The sequence below is a fragment of the Gorilla gorilla genome, chromosome 7, assembly GCF_029281585.2.
Source record: "Gorilla gorilla gorilla isolate KB3781 chromosome 7, NHGRI_mGorGor1-v2.1_pri, whole genome shotgun sequence".
Taxonomy (NCBI): Eukaryota; Metazoa; Chordata; class Mammalia; order Primates; family Hominidae; genus Gorilla; species Gorilla gorilla.
The window spans coordinates 64,948,563-64,972,967 of record NC_073231.2 but is presented as its reverse complement, the minus strand read 5'-3'; the positions used below and the strand labels follow the sequence as shown (position 1 = coordinate 64,972,967).

The following is a 24,405-nucleotide window of genomic DNA, read 5'->3' as shown; positions in this document are numbered from 1 at the left end:
CACATAGACTCCATTATGTTAATGAGATTTAAAGCAGTTAATTTATATTAAGCAATTGACAGTGTCTGGCATAGGTAGGTGCTCAAAAAAAATTTGTAGGTTCGTTAAGTATGTATGTAGTATTAAAATGAAAATACATTAGTCTAATAAGCATGTCACTGGTGATTTCTGCTAATAGCAGCCTAATAGTTCAGTGATATATATCCTCAAGTGTCTTTTAAAGTCTGTGCTTCCTTCCATGTCCTTCTATGAAACCACTGTGATGCTCAACAACATAATACAGAAAGCCAATGTTTGTTACCTGCCTATTGAATCTTCAGTATTTTTGTGTAGTCTAAAAACAAAAGAGACCAACAAACTAGGTATTGGTGGAAAAATGAAGTAAAAGTTGGTAGAGTGAAACACTAACCACTTAAACATAGGCCACCAGAAGGCAATTTTCATGATGGCCAAACAAAGAAGAACCACCAATCATTAAGTATACAACATCAAAATTTCTCGAGTAATAAAGAAAAGAATGACTATCCTGGAGGGAAATCTATTGCTATCTTATTTATTCAGAAAGACACACCAACCTCAGGAATGAATCAACAGAAAATGCATAAATTTTGGTATGCAAATTATATTTAATGTAATATTATTTAATATTTCATTTTTTTAAATCCACACTGGTAGAGTCAAACTTATTTTGAACAGAAGTAAATGCTAAATAATTGAAGCATTTTTAAAGCAGTTTTCTACAGCTTTAATTAGTCTCTTACTCTTTTAGATGTTTTAAATATAAATTTTCTTATTTCAACTTATAGTCTACAACGCTGCGTGGTTCTTTGTTTAATGGAAACCAATGTCTATGGGAAAACTCATTTTAAGAAAGACACATACATATGCACAATGCATGCAAACAGGTAACAGGGAATAGTAAATATCACTTCTATTATATTTTTCAGTATCTTCTCAATCAATAAAATGGAATGGTAACACAGTTCCAATGCAGCACACATGAATGGCAACACAAAGGTGAAAGTATCCTTGCTTACCATGCCAAACGGCTGCATGTCCATCCCACAGAGTTGCCACTGTTTTCCTTGCACCATCCCATAAATTATGAGAGTAGGCTTCTTTCAATACATTCTTTCTCTTATAAATGTGTAAGAAAATAATAGTAAGGTAGAGAAGAAAGATAGTAAAGTAAGGAAGTATTAAAAGTATTAGTGGTGTAAAAACCCACAAGAGATAGTTTGCAAAATTCAAATAGTCCTCCAACTGCTCCACACCAAACCATTCTTCGACTATGTGAATCAGACAAATCATATAGGGCACAGAATCCTGTCCTACACCACAGGTTTGATTTTTGTCTATCATTTTCCTTCAGGTGAAAATGACAAATTCAGTTTCTTTCTTCATTGCCATAGCAGGTCGTTAATTTTGACACTAGAAGGGAAAAATAATCCAGTATTATTTTCTCCACAGCTATAAAGTTAAATGTTTTACTCCACTTAAATAGTATATAGAGTCATTTCTTAATATCAAAAATGAGTAGATGGTTAATGGTTAACTTTGTTGCAGATTTAAATGTGAAAATTATAAGGTTTCATCTGTCTGCTCATGAAGTATGCCGTGTTTAGCTTTTGAAATAATTCACTATAATTGAGAGAAGAAAATAAAGCTACAATTAAGAGAAGAAAATAAAGCTGATGAGGAATATAATTTCAGATTGATTTTAATAATTTGACTCACATCTTAATTGGATCATGTTGAAAAATTAGATCTTAAACCAGGTCATATTGAGATAATTTTTTTTTTCTTCTTTGAGATGGAGTCTCACCCTTTTGCTCTGGCTGGAGTACAGTGGCACGATCTCGGTCACTGCAACCTCTGCCTCCCAGGTTCAGGCAATCCTCCTGCCTCAGCATCCCGAGCAGCCGGGACTACAGACATGTGCCACCATGCCTGGCTAATTTTTGTATTTTTAGTAGAGCCAGGGTTTCACTATGTTGGCCAGGCTGGTCCCAAACTCCTGACCTCAAGTGGTCCACCCACCTCAGCCTCCCAAAGTGCTGAGATTACAGGCATCAGCCACCATGCCCAGCCATATTGAGGTAACTCTGCACAAAAGAAAACATCAATATCTATCTAATTCAGTAAAAGTAACCCAATTCTTTAGGAAATGATTACATACATTAATGGATATTGTTTTTTTATAGAGAAACAGATTTACAAAAGTTCATTATGCAATAAAAATTTATCAGTACTGTTTTTATCTTAAATCTTAAATGACTGAAAATATAGCTGTATAATTATTTTACAAATTCACTCTCTAAAACAGTCATTGGACTTACCAGAAGTTAGATAAATATCTTGTCCCAAACTTCAATGTCTGTATTCTGGAAAGCACAGTAAACAAATGTAAGAAATAAAATACTAAGAAAAAAAAGATAATCATTAATACCTAGAGTTAGCATTTCTATAAAATAAACAGCAAGAGACATTCATAAATGTTTAAGAAATATGATTATAGGCCCACACTGGTATATTACAATTAAAAAGTACACTCATGCTACCATTGCTTTGGTGAAGACAACTCTACACTGTTTAGTGCCACTATATAGAGCCCCACCTAAGAATTTTTTTTAAACAAAGTTTTCAAAAGCTTTGTTTCTTAGGAGAAAAAGTATGAAGATGTATAACTGACTATGATTCTTTTTAGTAACTTTGCCAGATAAGCTGAAGGTGAAACATAACATTCAATTATACAATTATATTAGCCCTATGATAATATTTTCCTACAAAAGATTTCCTTTCTCCATACTTTGATTGTATTCTTAGAACTATTTTATCATTATTCCATACTATATAATCTTACTGAAAATTATCTCGAGTCCTTTGTAGCTGAGGCAAAAAATGAATAAATGAAAGCAAAGGATGAAAGGAGAGGAGGAGATGTACATATAAGAAAAACGTATTGTTTTTATTCTAAGATTATCTTGCTAACTGGCTTATTAGGAGGGCAGGCACTGACTTGTTCTCCCAGGAATGAAACATTTCATCTAACTTCCTTGTAACCAATAGCATTTACTTGTGAGAAATCTGGTCTGTTATGGTTACAGGAGATGAACATAGCAAACACTGAGCCCACAACTTGGGCTTTATTTACATCATCATCTAATCAATCCATATAAAAAGTCAAATCACCAGCTGGGCGCAGTGGCTCACTCTTGTAATCCCAGCACTTTGGGAGGCCAAGGCAGGCAGATCACCTGAGGTCGGGGGTTTGAGACCAGCCTGACCAACATGGTGAAACTCCATCTCTACTAAAAATATAAAATTAGCTGGGAGTGGTGGTGCACGCCTGTAGTCCCAGATACTCGGGAGGCTGAGGCAGGAGAAACGCTTGAACCTGGGAGGCGGAGGTTGCAGCGAGCCGAGATTGCAACGTTGCACTCCAGCCTGGACAACAAGAGTGAAACTCCGTCTCAAAAAATAAAAATAAAAAAAGTCAAATCACTATAATTTACCCATGTTTGATCATTTAGAATGCAACATAGCAAAATTTAATACTTTTTATTTATTTATTTTTATTTTTGAGATGGAGTCTCGCTCTGTCACCCAGACTGGAGTGCAGTGGTAATCCTGGCTCACTATAACCACCGCCTCCTGGGTTCATGTGATTCTCCTGCCTCAGACTCTTGAGTAGCTGAGACTACAGGTGCGTGCCACCACGGCTAATTTTTTTTTTTTTTTGTATTTTTAATAGAGATGGGGTTTCACTATGTTGGCCAGGCTGATCTCGAACTTCTGACCTCAGGTGATCCACCCGTCTCGGCCTCCCAAAGTGCTGAGATTACAGGTGTGAGCCACTGCACCCAGCTGAAATGTAATACTTTTTAAAATGAGAGCTTTTCCCAATAGCATAGCTACAGAAAATCGCCAAAAATGGAAATTATCAAGTATTTGATGATGTAGAGAATTTAGAATTTCATATACTACTCATGGGAATGTAAAATGGTGTGGCTGCTGTGGAAATTAGTGTGGCAGCTCTTCAAAAAGCTAAACATAGAGTTACCATATGACCCTGCAATTCTATTCCTAGGTATATATCCACAAAACGATTGAAATATGTATTCACACAAAAATTTGTACACAAATGTTCACGGCAGCATTATTCATAATACTCAAAGAGTGGAAACAAATGAGCGGATAAATAAAATGTGGCATATACATACAATAGGATGTTACCCAGCCTCAAAAAAGCCACATTAATAGAAATGATTGCATTTCTATTAAATACCCAGAGCAGGCTAATCCATAGAGACAGAAAAATTAAGTGGTTGTCAGGGCTGGGGAGGGGAGAATGAAGAGCGACTGTTAATGGAAAAAAACAGAGGTATCTTTGGGATAATGAAAATGTTATGGAATTAGATAGTAGTAACGGTTGTAAAATCTTGTAAATATACTAAAAACCACTGAACTATACACTTTTAAATAGTGAATGTTATGGTAAACTATATCTCAACTTAAAAAGAGCTTTTAAATATTGTTAATAAATTAACGAAATATATAACCCCTCATATATGTTAAAAGCAGCTTTTCCTAGCCCTGAAAACCAATCAGCATTTTTATGATCTGACCCTAACGACTGCTTAATAAAATTTCCTACAATAATCTAGTCGCATTTCCAAATTTTTTTTTTTTTTTTGAGACAGAGTCTCGCTCTGTCACCCAGGCTGGAGTGCAGTGGCACTCACTGCAAGCTCCGCCTCCCAGGTTCACGCCATTCTCCTGCCTCAGCCTCCCGAGTAGCTAGGACCACAGGCACCTGCCACCATGTCTGGCTAATTTTTTTGTATTTTTTTAGTAGAGACGGGGTTTCACTGTGTTAGCCAGGACGGTCTCGATCTCCTGACCTCGTGATCTGCCCGCCTCAGCCTCCCAAAGTGCTGGGATTACAGGCATGAGCCACCACACCCGGCCCACATTTCCAATTTTTAACAGGATAGTAAAATCCTGTGATTTTATTTTATTTTATTTTATTTTATTTTTTTGAGACAGAGTCTCACTCTGTCACCCAGGCTAGAGTATAGCGGCTCACTGCAACCTCTGCCTCCTGGGTTCAAGCGATTCTTGTGCCCTAGCCTCCCAAGTAGCTGGGATTACAGACGTGCACCATCACACCCGGCTAATTTTTGTATTTTTAGTAGAGACAGGGTTTCACCATGTTGACCAGGCTGGTCTTCAACTCCTGGCCTCATGTGATCTGCCCACCTCGCCCTCCCAAATTGCTGAAATTACAGTTGTGAGCCACCGCACCAGGCCAAATTCTGTAATTTTAAAACTTTGTTTCAAACCTCCCCAGACAAACTGGTAATAGAATTACACCTCTTATCCTCTTAATCTACATTCTGATTGATTATACATACTTAAAGAACACAGTAATGGGAAGAGGGTCACAGTACAGGCAGAGATCCAGTGAGTGGACTACATGGAAACTTTTGTGAGACCTAGTAGTTCCTTAACACTGCTGTATGTAAGAACCCCGCCCACAAATGGTCAAACTTGATTTTGATTTAAACCCTTTCAGAACAGAAACTCAAAAGGTGTCCCATTCAGTCTTCACAACCATCCATCAGAACTTACTAAAAAGGTCTTCCTTATACTTAACTTCCCCGTAACTTTTCCCTACTGGACCTAGTTTTGTACCACAGACCCTCTTCCATTAAACAACCTTGTAAGTTTAAAAACAGCTGCCATGAGCCACAAAATTCCTTCTCCAGTCAGAATCCTTAATTCTTTCAACTACTTCTCAGCCTCTGGTTTCTTAAGCTTTCAGCACTCAAGACCACTCCGAGTTGCTGACTCCAGTTATCTGATACTGACAACACCATGTACGGTAACCCCTGTGCCTCCGTTTGCTAAAACCTATAAAACTAGGATAATAATCCTAACTACTTCATGAGATTACTGTGATTACATGGGCTAATCTGTGTAAAGAGTCTAGAATACCTTACATGTAATCAGTGTTACATGTTTGCTATCGCTATCATTCATAGAATCACAGCAGCTTTTTTGGTAACTCGATCATACTGACTCATTCAGCTAAAAATATGCTACTATTTTCTACATCTCTACAAACTACACTTGAAAAAAACCTTTTTGAGCCCAGCAAAGATTATACATCTCATCTGCTTATTAACTTTCATGAGGTGGGCTAAGACATAGCCTATCCTTTCAGTCTGTTTCGGGAACACAGTGGATGACATGAATGGGCTTAGGAGCCAAGACTGCACATACTGGAATACTGGCTTTACAATCTTAAGCAAGTTACACCTCTCTGTGTCTCATTGTTTCTCTGAAAATGAAGATGATAAATCATTCTATAAAGACCTATTTAGCACCTATGTACCCTAATATGTACCACCCATTTCCTCAGCAGCAAATAAAGCAAAGTCTACAACCTCAAGTGACTTACATCCTAGAAGGGGAAGATAGACAGTAAACAAAGAACTAGTAAATACATGCTAGGTCAGACGATGACAGGTGCTAGGGAGAAAGATAAACAGCAGTGTAAGAAGAATATGGAGTTCTATGTCAGGCACGGGAGTAGGGGAAAGGAGGGTGTTGCTATGTTATATAAGGCATTCTGGGAAGACTTCTCTAAAAGATATTTTTCAGCAGAAACCTGAGGAAGGAAGGAAGCAAACCGTGTGGATACTTAGGGGAAGACGTTCCTAGCTAAATGAACAGCAAGTGCAAAATACGTGCACTTGGTGTGGCCTGAGGAGCAGCAAGGATGCCAGGCTGAGAAAGTGACAGGGAGGGCACTTGGAAATGGACCAGAGAGGCAACACTGTAGAGCTTTCTATGCACGCTTTTTTTTTTTTTTTTTGAGATGGAGTCTGGCTCTGTTGCCCAGGCTGGAGTGCAGTGGCGTGATCTCCACTCACTGCAATCTCCGTCTCCCGGGTTCTCACCATTCTCCTGCCTCAGCCTCCCGAGTAGTTGGGACTAAAGGTGCCGGCCACCACGCCCGGCTAACTTTTTGTATTTTCAGTAGAGACAGGGTTTCACCGTGTTAGCCAGGATGGTCTCGATCTCCTGAACTTGTGATCCGCCCACCTCGGCCTCCCAAAGTGCTGGGATTACAGGCATGAGCCACCGTGCCCGGCCTCTATGCACGCTTTTATCTAAGTGAGATGGAGAAGGCATCAGACGGCACTGAGCAGAAGGGTGAGGTTGCCTGGCTTGGGTTTTAAGTGGCTGCTGTGTTGAGAATATACTACACAGGGAGCAAATAGGAATATTTGCAATAAGTGATGAAAGTGGCTTACATACATGTGGTAGAGGGAAGGCAGTAGGAAATGGTCAGTTTCTGGATATATTTTGAAGGTAAAGCCAACAGGATTTTCTAATAAATTGACGTAGAATCTGAGATAATTATATGGTGTTTTGGCAACCTGAGTTTGTATCCTGGGAGGCTCTGCCACTTACCATGTGACCTAGCAAGTACTTAAATATCTTTCTGCCTCAGTTTCTTCATCTGTAAAATAAAAATAGCATCTACCTAATAAGACTATCGTGAAGATTACGTGTAAAAAAACTCTTAGAAGAGTGCTTTCTACCACATAAGCATTAACTATTGCTATCATCATTATTATTCACTTATAAGCATTAACTATTGCTTATAAGCATCTAAGCATAGTTAATGCTTATCGCATATAAGCATTAACTATTGCTATCATCATTATTATTCGCTTGCTTGTGAAAAAATAAGAGTTGCAGGAAGAACAGGTTTGAGGGTGGGATGGAGATCAGGAATTCCACTTTAAACATGTTAAGTTTAAGATGTCTATTGGACATCCAAGTGAAGACATTAAGTAGGCAGCTGGACATCAGCAGTTTAGCAGGAAGATCAGGAGGAGGATACAGGGTATAAGTGGATGGCCCTGATATAAATCTAGGAATTGGTAGCATATAGACAATATTTAAAACCATGGAACTAGAGAAGATCCCTCCAGGGAACGAATATAGAGTAAAAAAGAATTTCTGGCCAGGCACAGTGGCTCACACCTGTAATCCCAGCACTTTGGGAGGCCGAGGCGGGAGGATCACCTGAGGCTAGGAGTTCGAGACCAGCCTGACCAACATGGAGAAACCCCGTCTCTACCAAAAATACAAAATTAGCCGGGCGTGGTGTCACACGCCTATAGTCCCAACTACTTGGGAGGCTGAGGCAGGAGAATCGCTTGAACCTGGGAGGCGGAGGTGCAGTGAGCTGAGATCATGCCACTGCACTCCAGCCTGGGCAACAACAGCGAAACTCAGTCTCAAAAAAAAAAAGAATTTCCAGGACTGAGTCCTGAGGCACCCAACATTTTAGAAGTTGGGAAGACAATGGCAAGCCAGCCTCCTCCTTGCAGAAGTAGTATCCTGGAAGTAAGAGCTTCAAGAAGGAAGGCATATTCTGCTGTTTTAAATGCTGCTGACAGGCCTAGTAAGGTAAGAGATCACTTCCTTCCTGTAGGAGACAGCTTTAAAAAAAAAAAAAAAAAAAAGAAACAAATGATAATTGATCACTGGATTTTACAACACAAAGGAAACTGGCAAACCCTGGTAAGAGCTGTTTTGGTATAGTGGGAAACAAAACACTTTGGACAGGAGAGGACAGAAGCAGCTCCCCTTTACCCTTGAAGTTCAAGAATGAATGGGAGAAAATGAATTGGAAACAGCAAATATAAAAACTCACAAAGGAGGAAAGAAACAGGTGGGTATCTAGAAGGGAACACAGGTGAGTTGTTCCTTGCTGCTGCTGCAGCTGTTGCTTTAAGACAGAGGCCAGGCATGGTAACTCACACCTGTAATCTCAGCACTTTGGGAGACTGAGGCAGGAGGATTGCTTGAAACCAGAAGTTCAAGACCAACCAGGCAATATAGTAAAAACTCATCTCTGAAAAAAAAATTTAGGCCAGGTGCGGTGGCTCACACCTGTAATCCCAACACTTTGGGAGGCCAAGTAGGGGCAGATCACTTGAGGCCAGGAGTTCAAGACCAGCCTGGGCAACACAGTGAAACCCCATCTCTACTAAAAATGCAAAAATTAGCCAGGTATGGTGGTGCATTCCTGTAATCTCAGCTACTCGGGAGGCTGATGCACAAGAATGGCTTGAACCCAGGAGGTGGAGAGTGCAGTGAGCCAAGATCATGCCACTGCACTCCAGCCTGGACAACAGAGTGAGACTCTGCTCAAAAAGAAAAAAAAAATTAAAAATTAGCCGGGTATGGTGGTATGTACCAATGATCCCAGCCACTTGGGAGGCTGAAGGGGGAGGATCACTTGAGCCTGGGAGGTAGAAGCTGCAGTGAGTCATGATCAAGCCACTGCACTCCAGCCTCAGTGAAAGAGAAAGAGACTCTGTCTTTTAAAAAAAAAAAAAAAAAAAAAAAAAAGGGCCAGGCACAGTGGTTCATGCCTGTAATCCCAGCACTTTGGGAGGCCAAGGAGGGTGGATCACTTCAGGTCAGGAGTTTGAGACCAGCCTGGCCAACATGGTAATGCCCTGTCTCTACTAAAAACACAAAAATTAGCCAGGCATGATAGTGCATACCTGTAGTCTCAGCTACTTGGGAGGCTGAGGCACTAGAATTGCTTGAACCCGGGAGGCAGAGGTTATATAAGGTGAGATTCTGACAGTGCACTCCAGCCTCAGGGACAGAGTGAGACTCCCATCTCAAAAAAAAAAAAAAAAAAAAGATAGGAGAGAATACACCCATGTTCAATGTCAATGATAATTCATCAATGGGAGTGAGAAACGGATGATGTAGGAGAGGAGATAATTGTTAGAGCTCTGTCCTTGACTAGGCCAAAGGGGACAGGATACAATGTACAAGTGGATGGCCCTGAGAAGTTTGTGCCAGATACTATTCTAAATATATCAGTAAATAAAATAGTTATCTAAGAACACATATGAAAAACACTTACTTTCTGGCACATAGTAGGCACCTAACAAATGCTGGCTAAATATACAACTGAACTGTGTTCGTCTAAAACTTTTTTTTTTGAGACAGAGTCTCACTCTGTCACCCAGGCTGGACTGCAGTGGCTCGATTTCGGCTCACTGCAACCTCCACCTCCCAGGCTTAAGCAGTTCTCATACCTCAGCCTCCCGTGTAGCTGGGACTACAGGCAAGCACCACTGCACCCAGCTAATTTTTGTATTTTTAGTAGAGATGGGGTTTTGCCATGTTGGCCAGGCTTGTCTGGAACTCCTGGCCTCAAGTGATCCGCCCGCCTCCACCTTCCAAAGAGCTCGGATTGCAGGCGTGAGCCACCCTGCTTGGCCTCATCTAAATCTTTAACAGAAATCTGGATCAAAACAGTATCCTAAAACCTGCTACTAGAGAACTATCACAGGAATTTGAATAAAATGCCTTTCAGTAGATAAAATGTAGCACCTACTTTTGATAATATGACAAAGTGTCTTTAAATCTCAATGCAACCCCTTAATTGTGCATATAACAAAAAAAGTAAACACAGAAAGCCAAGTTTGCTTGCTTAAAATTACTAAACTAATTCAGTAAAAGCCAAGAACTAAAATTAAAATCTAGTCCTCTTACCTCCTGGTCTGGCTTCCAACACACTTTCTTTGATATATCTCTCTTTTTCTCTCTTGACAGAAAGAAAATATTAAGATTGCAATTTCTGTCTTCCCTATACTTCTGCCTGGCCCTTCCCCTTCCCCCTCAATTTACCTTGGGGTGTAACTGACTTCTTATCACTTTATTTTAATCCAAGAAAAATGACATGGGCCAGGGTGGCTCATGCCTGTGATTCCAACAGTTTTCGAGGCCAAGGTGGAAGGACTGCTTGAGTTCAGGAGTTTGAGACCAGCCTGGGGGCAACATACTGAGACCCTGTCTCTACCAAAAAAAGGTTCGCCAGGCATGGTGGCATGTTCCTGTAAGTTGCAGCTACTTGGAAGGCCAAGGCAGGAGGACTGCTTGAGCCTGTGGAGTGAAGACTGCAGTGAGTTATAATGATCACACCACTATACTCCAGCCTGGGCAACTGAACAAGACCCTGTCTCAGAGGTGGGGGGAAAAACACTCTATGTACTAGAAGATGTTTTGGGGGAAATACAATATTTTAGTTATCAAAATTCCAGGTTATTTTCTACAGCCCCCTGCTCCTAAAAATCTAAAATAAACACAGTCTAATGCATCACATATGAAGTATCTTAATTTCCCTATCTGGAAATCACGTAACTTTTGTAAAAACAAGTAGACAAGGCCAGGCGCGGTGGCTCATGCCTGTAATCCCAGCACTTTGCGAGGCAGCGGCAAGAGGATCACCTGAGGTCGGGAGTTCGAGACCAGCCTGACCAATGTGGAGAAACCCTGTTTCTACAAAAAATACAAAATTATCCAGGTGTGGTGGCGCATGCCTGTAAACCCAGCTACTCAGGAGGCTGAGGCAGAAAATCGCTTGAACCCGGGAGGCGGAAGTTGCGGTGACCCAAGATCGCACCATTGCACTCCAGCCTGGGCAACAAAAATGAATCTCCGTCTCCAAAAAAAAAAAAAAAGTTGACAAGCTCAAATATCACCATATTGACATTGATGGTGAGGATATGGACCTTATAGATGTTTAAAATCAGAGTATTTCAAAAACTAATAAATCAGAACAGAGAACTTTTTTGGCTTTCAATAAAACCTTAAGAAAGTGTATCTATTTTAGGCTGGGCTCAGTGGCTCATGCCTATAATCCTAACACTTTGGGAGGCTGAAGCAGGCAAATCACTTGAGCCCAAGAATTCAAGACCAGTCTGGGCAATATGGCAAAACCTTGTCTCTACAAAACACACACACACACACAAAATTAGGCAGGCATGGTGGCATGCCTGTAGCCCCAGCTACTCGGGAGGCTGAGGTAGGAGGATTGCTTGAGCCTGGGAGGTGGAGGTTGCTGTGAGCCGCGATCGCGCCACTACACTACAGCCTGGGTGACAGAGCAAGATCCTGTCTCAAAAAACAATAATAAATAAAAAAAGAAAGTATATCTATTTTGAACACCCATTACCAGTACTTTTCCATTTTACTTTTAGTATATAAGTCACATTGAGAACATTCTGAAAATGCCAATTAAAAGATATAGTCACTGAAAAACAAGTTTTCCTGTTTCCTTTCTGCATATTTAATAATGGTTTAACAGAGGTACAGCACTGTTTTACTGAATAGGACTTCTACTTCAAACCATGAATAAAGCTGCAATTTAGTATTTGTCAAGATAGCTGGTAAATCTAATCCTTTTAGCTTTAATACTTTTTTTATTTCAAGCTTTAAACTCGAGGTTCTGATACAAATTACCCTTCAAGACTTTTTTTTTAATCCTAGAATGCCCAACTTCTAGCTAAAATCTTCCACTCTGTTTTATAATTACTGTTCTACCCTTATTATCGTAACCCAGCTACTCATCCCAATAATGCTGCACATCTATACTGGTATATCTGTAACCGTGCAGCACTCTTACCTTCTTGAACCACCAAAATCAGCCTATCTCCGACCTCAAAGTAGGGCAGCAGTAAGGAGGTGGGAATAAACATTTGAAAATGAATATTTCCACTAACTAGTAAATGTGGCCAAAATACTATTGAAAATACCATTCAAAATGCCTGAATTTTAGCTCAGTTTTTATATAGTTCTGAAGAAGTACCAATACTATTTTGGCATTTCGTAGCACCAACCACGTCCGAAGCGCTCCAACTTTCAAGTCTGAGCTTGTCTCTGAAGAAGTTGCCCGTGCAGCCTCCATGAATACCACACACCAAATACTAACTGCTTTTTACAGATCCAGCAATGCTGCTGTTTCCATTTTCTCCATCCTATTTATGCGCACATGAACTTTTTTCTTATTAGATAATTAGTAATTTGAAGGCAGAGACCTGTTTTACAGGCTGCAAACCCCAGGGACCGAGACAGCACTTGACGCCTACAAGGTCCAAACCGACGCCAACGATTAAGCGCACAAAGGAAAGGTGTAATATACATCATTTCGTTTAGTCCTCCCTGCAGCCTCATGTAGTAGTTACTATTAATCATCCCCATTTCACAGGTGATCAAAGGTAGGCTCAGAAAGGTGAAGTTGCCTGCCCAGGTCACAAGGTAGGACCAGGATTCCAAGCCTGATCGGTCTGGATACGAACGCTCTACCCACGCGGCCTTCCCCCTACACTCTCGGGATCACCACACACTTCCCCTCGGCTTTTACAACGGAGGCTCGACCTGGGTCGCGGAACCAGCGAAGCCACTGGGCAAGCCTAGAGGCCTCTAGAGAGGCTAGAGACGCCTCGCCCCACCAGATGCATTAGGATGAAACGCGCCGAACCGAAGGTTTAGAGCGCCCGGGGAGGAGAGGGGCGGGGAGAGCAGGCTCTTTGACCCAGAGGAGGGAAGATCTCCACACCCGGCCACTCTGGCGCTGGGGCGCAACACTGAGGCCGGCGGGAAGCCGAGCCTGCCCGCGCAGAGACTGGGGATTCCGAGGCGGCTCCTGAGAGACCGGACGCGCGCGGCCTCCGCCGCTCCCAGTCCCGCCAGACCCGATGCCGGGCTGGAGAAGCGCGGGGGCCGACGCACCTCGGATAGGCGGGGGCAGGGGCAGCTCTCCTTTACCCTAGAGCGGCGACAGAAGCTCTTCGGGAGATCAGTGGCCAAGGGGGCGGACAGATTTGCACGGCGGATTCCTCCGAAGCATCCCGTGTGAAAGAAGCCAAGCGGAGGCTGCAGCCCGGGCCGCGATGGGGGTGACACCACCCGTGGTCCCGCCCCTTCCCGTGGCCCCTGGGAGCCACTTCCGGCGGCGGCGTCCTGGCTAGTTCCTGGCGCGAGCTGCCACGGGCCAGTTTCTATCTCCTCATCCAGGGCTTGCGGGCGAGGCCTGGTTTAAGTCTCCAGTAACCGAGCGGAGGCCCGGTAGGGGCGACCCGGGCTGCGTACGTCAGAGCTGCCTCCGAAGTGGTAAAATGTGCTGCGAGAAGTGGAGCCGCGTGGCGGAAATGTTTCTCTTCATTGAGGAGCGGGAGGATTGTAAGATACTGTGCCTTTGCTCCAGGGCATTTGTGGAGTAAGTAGAAAAGAATCTCTTCATGTTCTAGCACAGTCATTACCCAGAAATGTAGGTATTGCAAACGTGGTTGTAATTGATCCCTGAAAGCAGCCAGAACATCTGACCCTTGGGCACGGTGATGTTTAAGAAAAACAAAACCCTCAGACATGACGGAGTGGTCCCCCACTGCCATTATTTTTATGTGAAGGACTACATCTACTTGGTAGGCTGCTATGAAAAAATGTCGTAGGTGCTATATGTCATCTCATTTGTAAATCGAGGGGACATTTAAAAATTGGAAAGCGACATGTAAAATGAAATCTCTAGTAGATATGATGTCATAAAGTGAAAGTTTAAAGTTGAGTGACTTGCTTTGGTTAACGTCTTTTTTTAAACCTAAAAATCTACTTAAGCCCAAATGCACATAATTAAAACTTCAAACTAGTTGAGATAAAAGACTTAACCATATTTACATCAGTTTTTGTGATATCTTTATTTTGGGGAAATCTTTGAATCAGGTAAAAATTGCCCCACATGAAAAATAGCTAGTATGCAGGAATAATACCGCCAAGAGACTTGAATTCTAGGAATTGTTTTCTTTATATTAAATGCGTGAGTTAAACCACTTGAATCTTTTTTTCATCTCTATAACGGGTATATTTAATCTCACATGCTTATTTTGTTAGAGTTAAATCCTTGTGGAAGTGAATTTTATGTGATAGAATTTTAATATAGTTTAATATAGTAGGATTTAAGTTTGAAGGAATTCATTTTTCTCGTGTAATTTTGTGGAGTAATTTGAAAACGCAAAAAGAAGTTAAACTTGTTAAATTTAATGTAAAAAGTATTGTTGCCTTTTTAGTCAGGCATGTATGTAATCATACAATCATTCAGAAAATGTTTTTTGTGCTCTTGTATATCAAGTATGCTGGTAGGCACTGAGGTACAAGACATTCTGTCCTTACATGTATTGAGTTTACTTCCTAGCAAAGAAGATCAATATTAAGACAACTGGTTACATTATTACTTGGTTGGTTATAGTTATAAGTGCTATGAGAGAGAAGTGCAGGATGCTGTGAAAACAAATAACTTTTTCCAAGGGTCACAGGTTTCTTTGAGGAAGTAGCTTTTGGAAAGAGGTCTAAGGGGGATAAATTGGGGTGAGTTTCAGTGGGAGAAAGCGTTCTCTGCAGGCTGAACTCAGTAAAGGCCTTGAGGGAGCAAAAGAAAGCCTGGGAAACTGAACAAAATGGCTGGGAGGGAGGGCGCAGTGGTGCACACCTGTAATCCCAGCACTTTAGGAGGCCAAGGAGTGAGGATCACTTGAGCCCGGAAGTTGGAGACTAGCCTGGGCAACATAACAACACCTCATCTGTACTGAAATTTTTTTAAAAAATTAGCCAGCTGTGGTGGCACATGCTTGTAGTCCCAGCTACTCTGGAGGCTTGGGCCAGATGCTCTCTTGAGCCCAGGAGATCCAGGCTGCAGTTAGCCATTGTCGTGCCTGGATGACAGAGCAAGACTCTGTCCCGAAAAAAAAAAAAAAAAGAAAAGAAAAGAAAGAAAAGAAAAAAAACTGGGAAAGAAAGAAGACAGGGTGTGCACAGTAGGCAGGGTCAAAACCTGCAGGACTTTGTAGACTATAGGAAAACCTTAAGCTGGGGAATGACATGATCAGATTTGCATATTTAAAATACTACTCAGGCCGCAGTGTGGAGGATTGTTTGGAGGAAGAGAACCACTTAAGACCATTGTTTAGGCAAGAGATTATAGTGACTTGGATTAGGATAAATGGCAGCAGAAATGGAGAAAGGAAGAAAGATGGGAGAAAACTTGTTGGGGGTGGGGACTGAATTGTATTGCTGCCTTTCACTGAGGTAGGGATTACTGGAGAATCATGAATTTTATTTTGGGTCAACGGAGAAGAGATTATGAGTTTGATTTTATACATTTTGATTTGGGGGTATCTATGAGATAACCAAGAGTAGATGGTATAAGCAGTTAGATATATTGATTTGGAGCGCTGGAGAAGTCTGGGCTAGTTTTAAAAACTTGAGCCATTTAGCCTTAGATAGTAATTGAACCCATGAATGAAGGATGGGGGAGGGGGACCCATCTTTGAGGAATTCCAGAACTTTTTAAAGACAAGAAGAGATGGATTAACTAGGAAACAGACAAGCCTAAGTACACTGTCACCAAGTGTTTCAGTGAAGGTGTAATCAACATTGGAAAGCTGCCAAAATATCAAGCAAAATGAGGACTAAAAGTATCAACTAGAATTGACTAAATCCCATGGATCGATTGACTGTAGCAGGAAGAGCCGCAGACAAAACCCCTCAGACACCAGGTTAAAGAAGGAAGGGGTTTATTCGGCCAGGAGCATCGGCAAGACTCCTGTCTCAAGAGCCGAGCTCCCCGAGCGAGCAATTCCTGTCCCTTTTAAGGGCTCACAACTCTAAGGGGGTCTGCATGAGAGGATCGTGATTGATTGAGCAAGCAGGGGGTACATGACTGGGGGCTGCATACACCACTAATTAGAAAGGAACCGAACTGGACAGGGATCTTCACAGTGTTTTTTTTTTTTTTTTTTTTTTGAGACAGAGTCTCGCTTTATTGCCCAGGCAAGAGTGCAGTGGCGAGATCTCTGCTCACTGCAAGCTCCACCCCCTGGGTTCATGCCATTCTCCTGCCTCAGCCCACCAAGTAGCTGGGAATACAGGCGCCCGCCACAATGTCCAGCTAATTTTTTGTGTATTTAATAGAGACGGGGTTTCACTGTGTTAGCCAGGATGGTCTCTGTCTCCTGACCTCGTGATCCACCCGCCTTGGCCTCCCAAAGTGCTGGGATTACAGGCGTGAGCCACTGCGCCCGGCCCAGTGCCTTTTTTATGCAAATAACCGATTAGGTCAGGGGTGGATCTTTAACTACCAGGCCCAGGGTGTGGCGCCGGGCTGTCTGCTTATGGATTTCATTTCTGCCTTTTAGTTTTTACTTCTTTCTTTGGAGGCAGAAATTGGGCATAAGACAATATGAGGGGTGGTCTCCTCCCTTAGATGACTTATTAAGTGCCACCACTAATTGTTCTACATTTTGTACTGACAGAGACTCTCCTTAACCAGACCTTACACAGGCTCTGAGTGAGCTCTCCTTTTGATTAGGCCTTGTCATTTGGGACTTGTCTTCAACCTGTCTGGTCCAGTTTTAACAAGAATCCTTCTAAGTCCATTAGTTTTTTTGTTTGTTGGTTTTTTTTTTGGTGGTGGCAGGGTGGTTCTTGGGTGTTTTTTTTTTGTTTTGTTTTTTGGGTTTTTGGAGGTTTATTTTGAGACTGGGTCTCACTTTGTCACCCAGGCTGGAGTGCAGTGGTACAATCACAGCTCACTGCAGCCTCAACTTCCCTGGCTCAAGCAATCCTCCTACCTTAGCCTCCTGAATAGCTGGGACCACAGCTATGCACCACCATACCTGCCTGATTTTTTTATTTTTTTGCAGAGACAGGGATCTCACCTTGTTGCCCACACTGGTCTGGAATGCCTGGGTACAAACAGTTTTCCCACCTCAGCCTCCCAAAGTGCTGGGATTACAGGTGTTTTTTTTTTTTTTTTTTTAGCTAGAATCCTGCTATGTCCATGTAGCAAGATCTTCCCACCCTTCGTATCTGATCACTCTGGCCTGCCCTCAGCAAGAATACTGTTAGTATAGCAACAATCCCCCCACGCTGGATGTCTCCCCTTAGTAATTTTCCATCCACTGAATTCTGCCCATTGGCTATCTTCAGCTGTCTTTGCTATATTTGAAGTTGAGCAAAATTTCTCTCCATTGCCATTATCTTTTTTTTTTTTTTCTCTTTTGAGACAGAGTCTCACTCTGTCGCCCAGGCTGGAGTGCAGTGGCATGATCTCGGCTCACTGCAACCTCTGCCTCCCAGATTCAAGCAATTCTCGTGCCTCAGCTTCCCAAGTAGCTGGGATTACAGGAGTGCACCACCATACCCGGCTAATTTCTGTATTTTCAGTAGAGATGAGGTTTTACCTTGGAGGCTGGTCTCGAACTCCTGACATCAAGTGATCTGCCCGCCTTGGCCTCCCAAAGTGCTGGGATTACATGCGTGTGGCTACCATTATGTTGATTACTATCGCAATTATCCTAAATAAAGCCTTTCTTTACCATTTCAACAAATGTCAGAATAATTTAATTTTTTTTTTTTTTTTTTTAATTTAAGCCTTCTAGCAGCCCCCTGAGGTATGTCTTGTTATCCTCACTTATTCAAGTAGAAAATTGAGTCTTGGCTGGTTGTGGTGGCTGACATCAGTAATCCAAGTACTTCAGGAGGTTGAGACAGGCAAATCGCTTGAGCCCAGAAGTTCAAGACCAGTCTGGGCAACATGGCGAAACCCCATCTCTACTAAAAATACAAAAAATTAGCCAGGCATGGTGGGGCACTCCTGTAGTCCCAGCTATTCTGGAGGCTGAGTCCAGGAGGTGGAGGCTGCAGTGAGCCATGATCATACCACTGCACTCCAATCCGGATGAAAGAATGAGACCCTGTCTCAGAGTCTCAGTAGTGGCCTAAAAAAAATCACATAGCCAGTAAATGGCAGCCTTGGAATTCTACCGCACATCTGTATGACATGAGAGCCTTTCTACTATGCTACCAGTTGGCATAGAACACGATTTCATTGAATCTCCCTCATTAAGGTATTTAAGTAGTCTAAAGTCACTAGAACAACTGGTGTTCTGTTCAGACACTTTAACATTAATATAGATTCGTGGAGATAGAGGACTATTCTGGAAACTGAAGAGCCTGTATTTCCCTCTGATCATACTCATGTGACAGTGTCTGATGGTGATCTCTAGTCTTTCATATATGATACAACGAAATTGTTTGATATGTTTTCCCCCCAACAGGTTCCTGAGTCAGAATTTAAAAGTGTAGTGACCTTATAGACAGCATATCTGTCTGCTTTTACAAAACTCAGCTGTGTGGCCTTAGGCAAGTCACATATTATTTCTGTGATCCCCTTTTAACCTTTCAGAAAGGGCTTCCTTTCCATTTTACTACTTGAAAATGAAGCTGATTCACAGTCCCTTTGCAAAAGAGGCATTGCTACTTGTACTTCAGATATTGCTAAGAATCTTTTATTCAGCATTTATTTCAGCCGCCCGAGTGTCAGGTGCTGCAATAGAAAGATGACTTAGCCATCATAGTGATGATTGCTGTATTCAGAGGTATGAGGATAAGAATTCAGGTGGCTGCTTAGGGCTCTAAGGAGAGCAGTATCTTAGTGGGATTACTACAATCCAGGTTGGGTCTCCTGCTTTACAATTCAAGTCAGTAGTTAAGATTTATTTAGTCTTTACGTGTGCCAGGTCCAGAAATTACAACAAATCTTCTATTTTTGAGGCCATCAATTCATCCAGAGTCATTATGCTCTGTAGATTAAGGTACACTAATCAAACTCAAAGACAGCTTTATAGAGACTGCTTAGCAATTATAATGGAAATTCTTCAAATGCCAGGCATTAGAAATACATCATTCCCGGTGATGAATGCTCTTGGAGATACTTGAAAGTTTTAAGTAAGAAACAGTTTTCATAAAAATATAACAGCTGGTATTCTCTTGTTGCTGATCTTTCTGCCTCAAATTATCAGCAGCCTTGGAACATACGGTAATAACCTTGGACATCTGATTTGCCTCTCACCCATGAGGAAAGGCCTTTCTGCCTCTTTCTCAGGACCTGACCTGTTAAGCTGGGCCCATCCTCCAGAAGGCTTACAGGCTAGCACTGTGGTGGGACTAGAAAAAAATACCTGGCTCTGTGTAGGAGATGCAGGCCAGGAAAGGAGAGTCACCTTGCAGTCAGTGGCAGCCCAGGCTACATGATTAATTCACGGCCCACAGTATGATCAGGTACTGATGCTACTTTTAGGAAGCCCTCCTTCTAAAAGAGAAGAGAGAGAGAATATAAGTTATGAAATATGAAAAGTTGAGACGATTTCTCAACTCACACCTCTAGAAAATAATACACAATTGGATTTGAATCAGAATGACTTTTAAAACACTATTTAATGACCATCTTATCAATTCCATTGAATTTCATCTTTTTGAACTGAAACATGTATGCTTTTCATTACAAATAATTTCATATGTATTCTTTTTTTTCCTTTTTTTTTTCTTTAAGACAGAGTCTTGCTCTGTCGCCCAGGCTGGAGTGCAGTGGCAACCTCCACCTCCTGGGTTCAAGCAGTTCTCATGCCTCAGCGTCCCAAGTAGCCAGGACCTCAGGCCCACACTACCACACCCAGCTAATTTTCGTATTTTTAGTAGAGACAGGGTTTCACCATGTGTGCCAGACTGGTCTCAAATTCCTAGCCTCAAGTGAGACACCCACCTCAGCCTCCCAAAGTGCTAGGATTATAGGCATGAGCCACCATGTCTGGCATGGCTTTTTTTTTTTTTTTCTTTTTTTTTTTGAGTCAGAGATTCGCTCTGCTGCTGAGGCTGGAGTGCAGTAGTATGATCATTGTTTACTGCAGCCTCAACCTTCTGAGCTCAGGTGATTCTCCCAGCTCAGCCTCCCATGTAGCTAGAACCATAGGTGTGCACTACTACACCTGACTAATTTTTTTTGTTTTTTCTAGAGGTAGGGTCTGACCTTGCATAACCTGGGTCTGTCTGATGTTTCATCGGAATAGTTGGGTCATGCCTTAGCAGGAGTGCCACAGAAATGATGCTATGCCCAGCTCTGTGTGGCCTCAGGAGGCACTTTTTGTAGACAGTATACCATCATGGGTGATGTTGCTGAATGCAGGTTTTCTACTGTAGAGTCACAATAGTTCCCTTTGTATTAATCAGTATTTTGTGGGGGCATATTCCAGTGTTATATCAGTATCCTGTTTTCCAGTAAACCCATAAGCCTTGGCCTTCATTGATAACTTCCACCTGAATCAGCTACCTCTGTGAAGGATGCCAAGGAGTAGTTCTTGTCTTCTTCACTCCTACTGCATTTATTAGTTAGTATTCTGTAAGGAGCGCTTTCCCTTCTCTCCCCATGTATTTATTCATTTATGTTAACATGGAATCTAGATTCTTAGTTTACTAACAGGTTATATTCCATTGCTAACATTAATTTGGTGCTGATATTGTCTCTGATTTGGCCAGTGGGGAACTCTTTGAAGTGGCTCCTGTGTCCTTTTGGTATTTCTAGTGTTGAGTGCTTCCTAATCTTCTGGCATAAGATGACCCAGGTTTATCTTTTACAGTTCATGCTCCAACCTGGAATTGTCATTTCTCCAGGGCAACTTGGTTCCTTTCGTGGAAAATAGTATTTAGAAACCAAAAGCTGGCTGCTCATTGTGCTTATTGCTCCTGTGCCCTCTTAGTAGAGAGAGTTGAGCAGTGTTATATATGTGTGTTTTACACGCATACATGAATGTGTCTGTGTATATATACACGCATATGTAACACTTTTAAAAATTATTTTTATGTCTGCTGTGTATATAAACTTAAATGCCATGAGTTTATAACAGTACTTCTAATGTTGGCCCAACACCTGAGGGTTCTTTCTAGCCTTCCTTCCTATCAGATAATGTCTTGAGCCCACCTTGCTTTTAAATAAACTTCTTCATTTCTATTTAAAAAAAAACCAAAAAATTTTTATTTAAAAACATTAAAATAAATTTTAAAATAATAAAGTAAATAAGTAACCTTCAACAAGGGGAATCTTGGCTAACATTATCTTCAACACATTTACATATTTGCTCATTATAACCAACTTGCAACCAACCATACTGGTCCTCTCCTCCACCTGACACTTCAGTGCCTCATATCTTTAGGTGCTGGTGGGCAGACCAGTGATGCCCCCTGTGCAGCTCCTGCTTCCCACGCCCAGTGCCCATGTTCCTGGGGACCAGTTGCTGCCAAAGCACATTTGCACGTCACCCCCTTGCCTGTTCATCATCCTGCTGAGTCACCACCTACTTTACATTTAATATAGTATCTCCAAAAAAGAAGCAAGAGGCCTGTAATCCCAGCACTTTGGGAGGCCGAGGCGGGTGGATCACGAGGTCAGGAGATCGAGACCATCTTGGCTAACATGGTGAAACCCCGTCTCTACTAAAAATACTAAAAATTAGCCGGGCGTGGTGGCGGGCGCCTGTAGTCCCAGCTACTCGGGAGGCTGAGGCAGGAGAATGGCGTGAACCCAGGAGGCGGAGCTTGCAGTGAGCCGAGATCGCGCCACTGCACTCCAGCCTGGGCGACAGAGCGAGACTCCGTCTCAAAAAAAAAAAAAAAAAGCAAGAGGATGTGAAATAGAGCAAGTACACTAGAATTTTATTTAGTTAAATTTATTGTAGCTCCATTAGAAAAGTTATGTTAGCTTCCACTTGCAATTGGCCTTCTTGTGACAGTTACAGTGGAGTTTATTACAGCTGAATTTATAGTCAGGAAGATATTAAAAGCAGAGTCTTCCACTTTTTCTTAAGTATTCTGTTAGGTTTATTTTGGTAACCTTTGCTCAGACCATGAATACCTTGTCTACTGTTCACAATGGATAGTTTGTCTTATTAGCAAATGGATTAGTGTCTGCATATTGATTTATATGTATGTAAGCTAAATCTCTCCACTGTTACTCACAACAAAATTTAGAGAACACCCCATTGTTTATGTATCATAAGGAATATCAGATGTCCAGAAGAACTTACACTTAATTTATTTATTTATTTTTTTCTTTTTTTTGAGATAGATTTTTGCTCTTGTTGCCCAGGCTAGAGTGCAGTGGTGTGATCTTAGCTCACTGCAACCTCTGCCTCCCGGATTTAAGCAATTCTCCTGCCTCAGCCTCCCGAGTAGCTGGGATTGTAGGCGCCTGCCACCACGCCCAGCTAATTTGTGTTTTCAGTAGAGACGGGGTTTCATCATGTTGGCCAGGCTGGTCTCAAACTCCTGACCTCAGGTGATCTGCCCACTTCAGCCTCCCAAAGTGCTGGGATTACAGGTGGGAGCCACTGTGCCCAGCCTTAATTTTAGTAACTAGCAGTTATAGTAATAAATGCTACCATGTGTTAAGCATTGTGCTAAATATTTTACATATACTATCAGTCCTTACAACAACTCCATGATAAATGTATTATTGCCTCTACATTATAAGTGAGGGAAATGTATTAGCAGATTGCTTTTCTGTTTCATAAGCTTTTTATTAATTAATCTATGATGGCTTGAGATTTCTTTCCGTCTAAACTGATGTCTTAATTCATTTCAATATGAACTGCTTAATCTGCTTCGCAGGGATCGAAAATTGTACAATTTGGGATTAAAAGGCTATTACATCAGAGACAGTGGCAACAATTCAGGTAATATAGTATAAAATTCTATAAACCTTTTTTGCTGAAATTAGCCATAATGTGTTAATTTATGTATAATTTGTTATAATATTGTATTGATTTGTTAGCATAAAATATAAATGCCAAATAATTGTGTAATCAGACAATTTTTATTTTCTTTTATAACATGGTTCTGGAATCTCTATGAAAGCAGATCTTTTATTTTTCTATAGCTCCTGTGCTGACTTAATGTAGCCTCTTTTGCTCTGTGCAGTGTTCCTTCCTGAGTTGCCGCCATTAGATAAGAGCAACCTGGAATTTAAAGCTTTGAAAAGTAGGGAATATGTGGTTTCTGGCTGGGCGTGGTGGCTCATGCCTATAATCCCAGCATTTTGGGAGGCCAAGGCAAGCAGATTACTTGAGGTCAGGAGTACGAGACCAGCCTGGCCAACATGGTAAAACCCCATCTCTAATAAAAATACAAAAATTATCCAGGTATGGTGGTGGGCACCTATAATCCCAGCTACTCAGGAGGCTGAGGCAAGAAAATCCCTTGAACCCAGGAGGCAGAGTTTGCAGTGAGCTGAGATTGTGCCACTGCACTCTAGCCTGGGCAACAGAGTGAGACTCCATCTCCAATTTAGAATATGTAAATTCTAATCATAATACACTTCATGAGAAGTGTATTATGTAGGTAAATGCTGCAGGATAAAAAAATGCTGCGGGATAAAAATTCCAGGTGAACATCTATAGTCTTTTGCCTGAAGTAAAGAGACTGTCATCTTGGTTAACTTTCCCAAGTAACAAATATAATTTATACTATACATTGAGCCTCACTTTGATGTCTCAAACTTCCCTACTGCATTTGTCCTTCCACGTAGACCTTTTGTGTTCCTAGACACAGAGAAAATTACAGCATGGAGTTAGAAGCCAAAGTCAGCCCAAGTACAGTGTCATAGTTACCTTCGGAAATCCTTTAACTCTC

General features: G+C 41.7%; 2 protein-coding genes across 4 annotated transcripts in view; one reads left to right on the top strand and one right to left on the bottom strand.

The window, feature by feature from the left end:
* TMEM68 (transmembrane protein 68) overlaps positions 1-14,108 on the bottom strand; it is a 38,226-nt gene extending 24,118 nt beyond the window's left edge. Inside the window, exons 1-3 of one of the 2 annotated variants that reach the window (XM_019032709.4) lie at positions 13,663-14,108; positions 2,340-2,384; positions 1,038-1,431 (exon numbers count right to left, since the gene is read on the bottom strand). In XM_019032709.4, the coding sequence (XP_018888254.4) occupies positions 1,038-1,362 (325 nt within the window). In that variant the 5' untranslated portion in view covers positions 1,363-1,431; positions 2,340-2,384; positions 13,663-14,108. Of the gene's footprint in view, positions 1-1,037; positions 1,432-2,339; positions 2,385-13,626 lie in introns of both variants that reach the window. The other variant, XM_019032710.4, reaches the window with a different exon arrangement.
* Positions 13,980-24,405, top strand: part of TGS1 (trimethylguanosine synthase 1) — a 52,045-nt gene continuing 41,619 nt past the window's right edge. For both annotated transcript variants that reach the window (XM_055348744.2, XM_004047017.4), the window contains exons 1-2: positions 13,980-14,113; positions 23,386-23,450. In XM_055348744.2, coding sequence (XP_055204719.2) covers positions 14,013-14,113; positions 23,386-23,450 — 166 coding nt within the window. In that variant the 5' untranslated portion in view covers positions 13,980-14,012. The remainder of the gene's footprint in view (positions 14,114-23,385; positions 23,451-24,405) is intronic.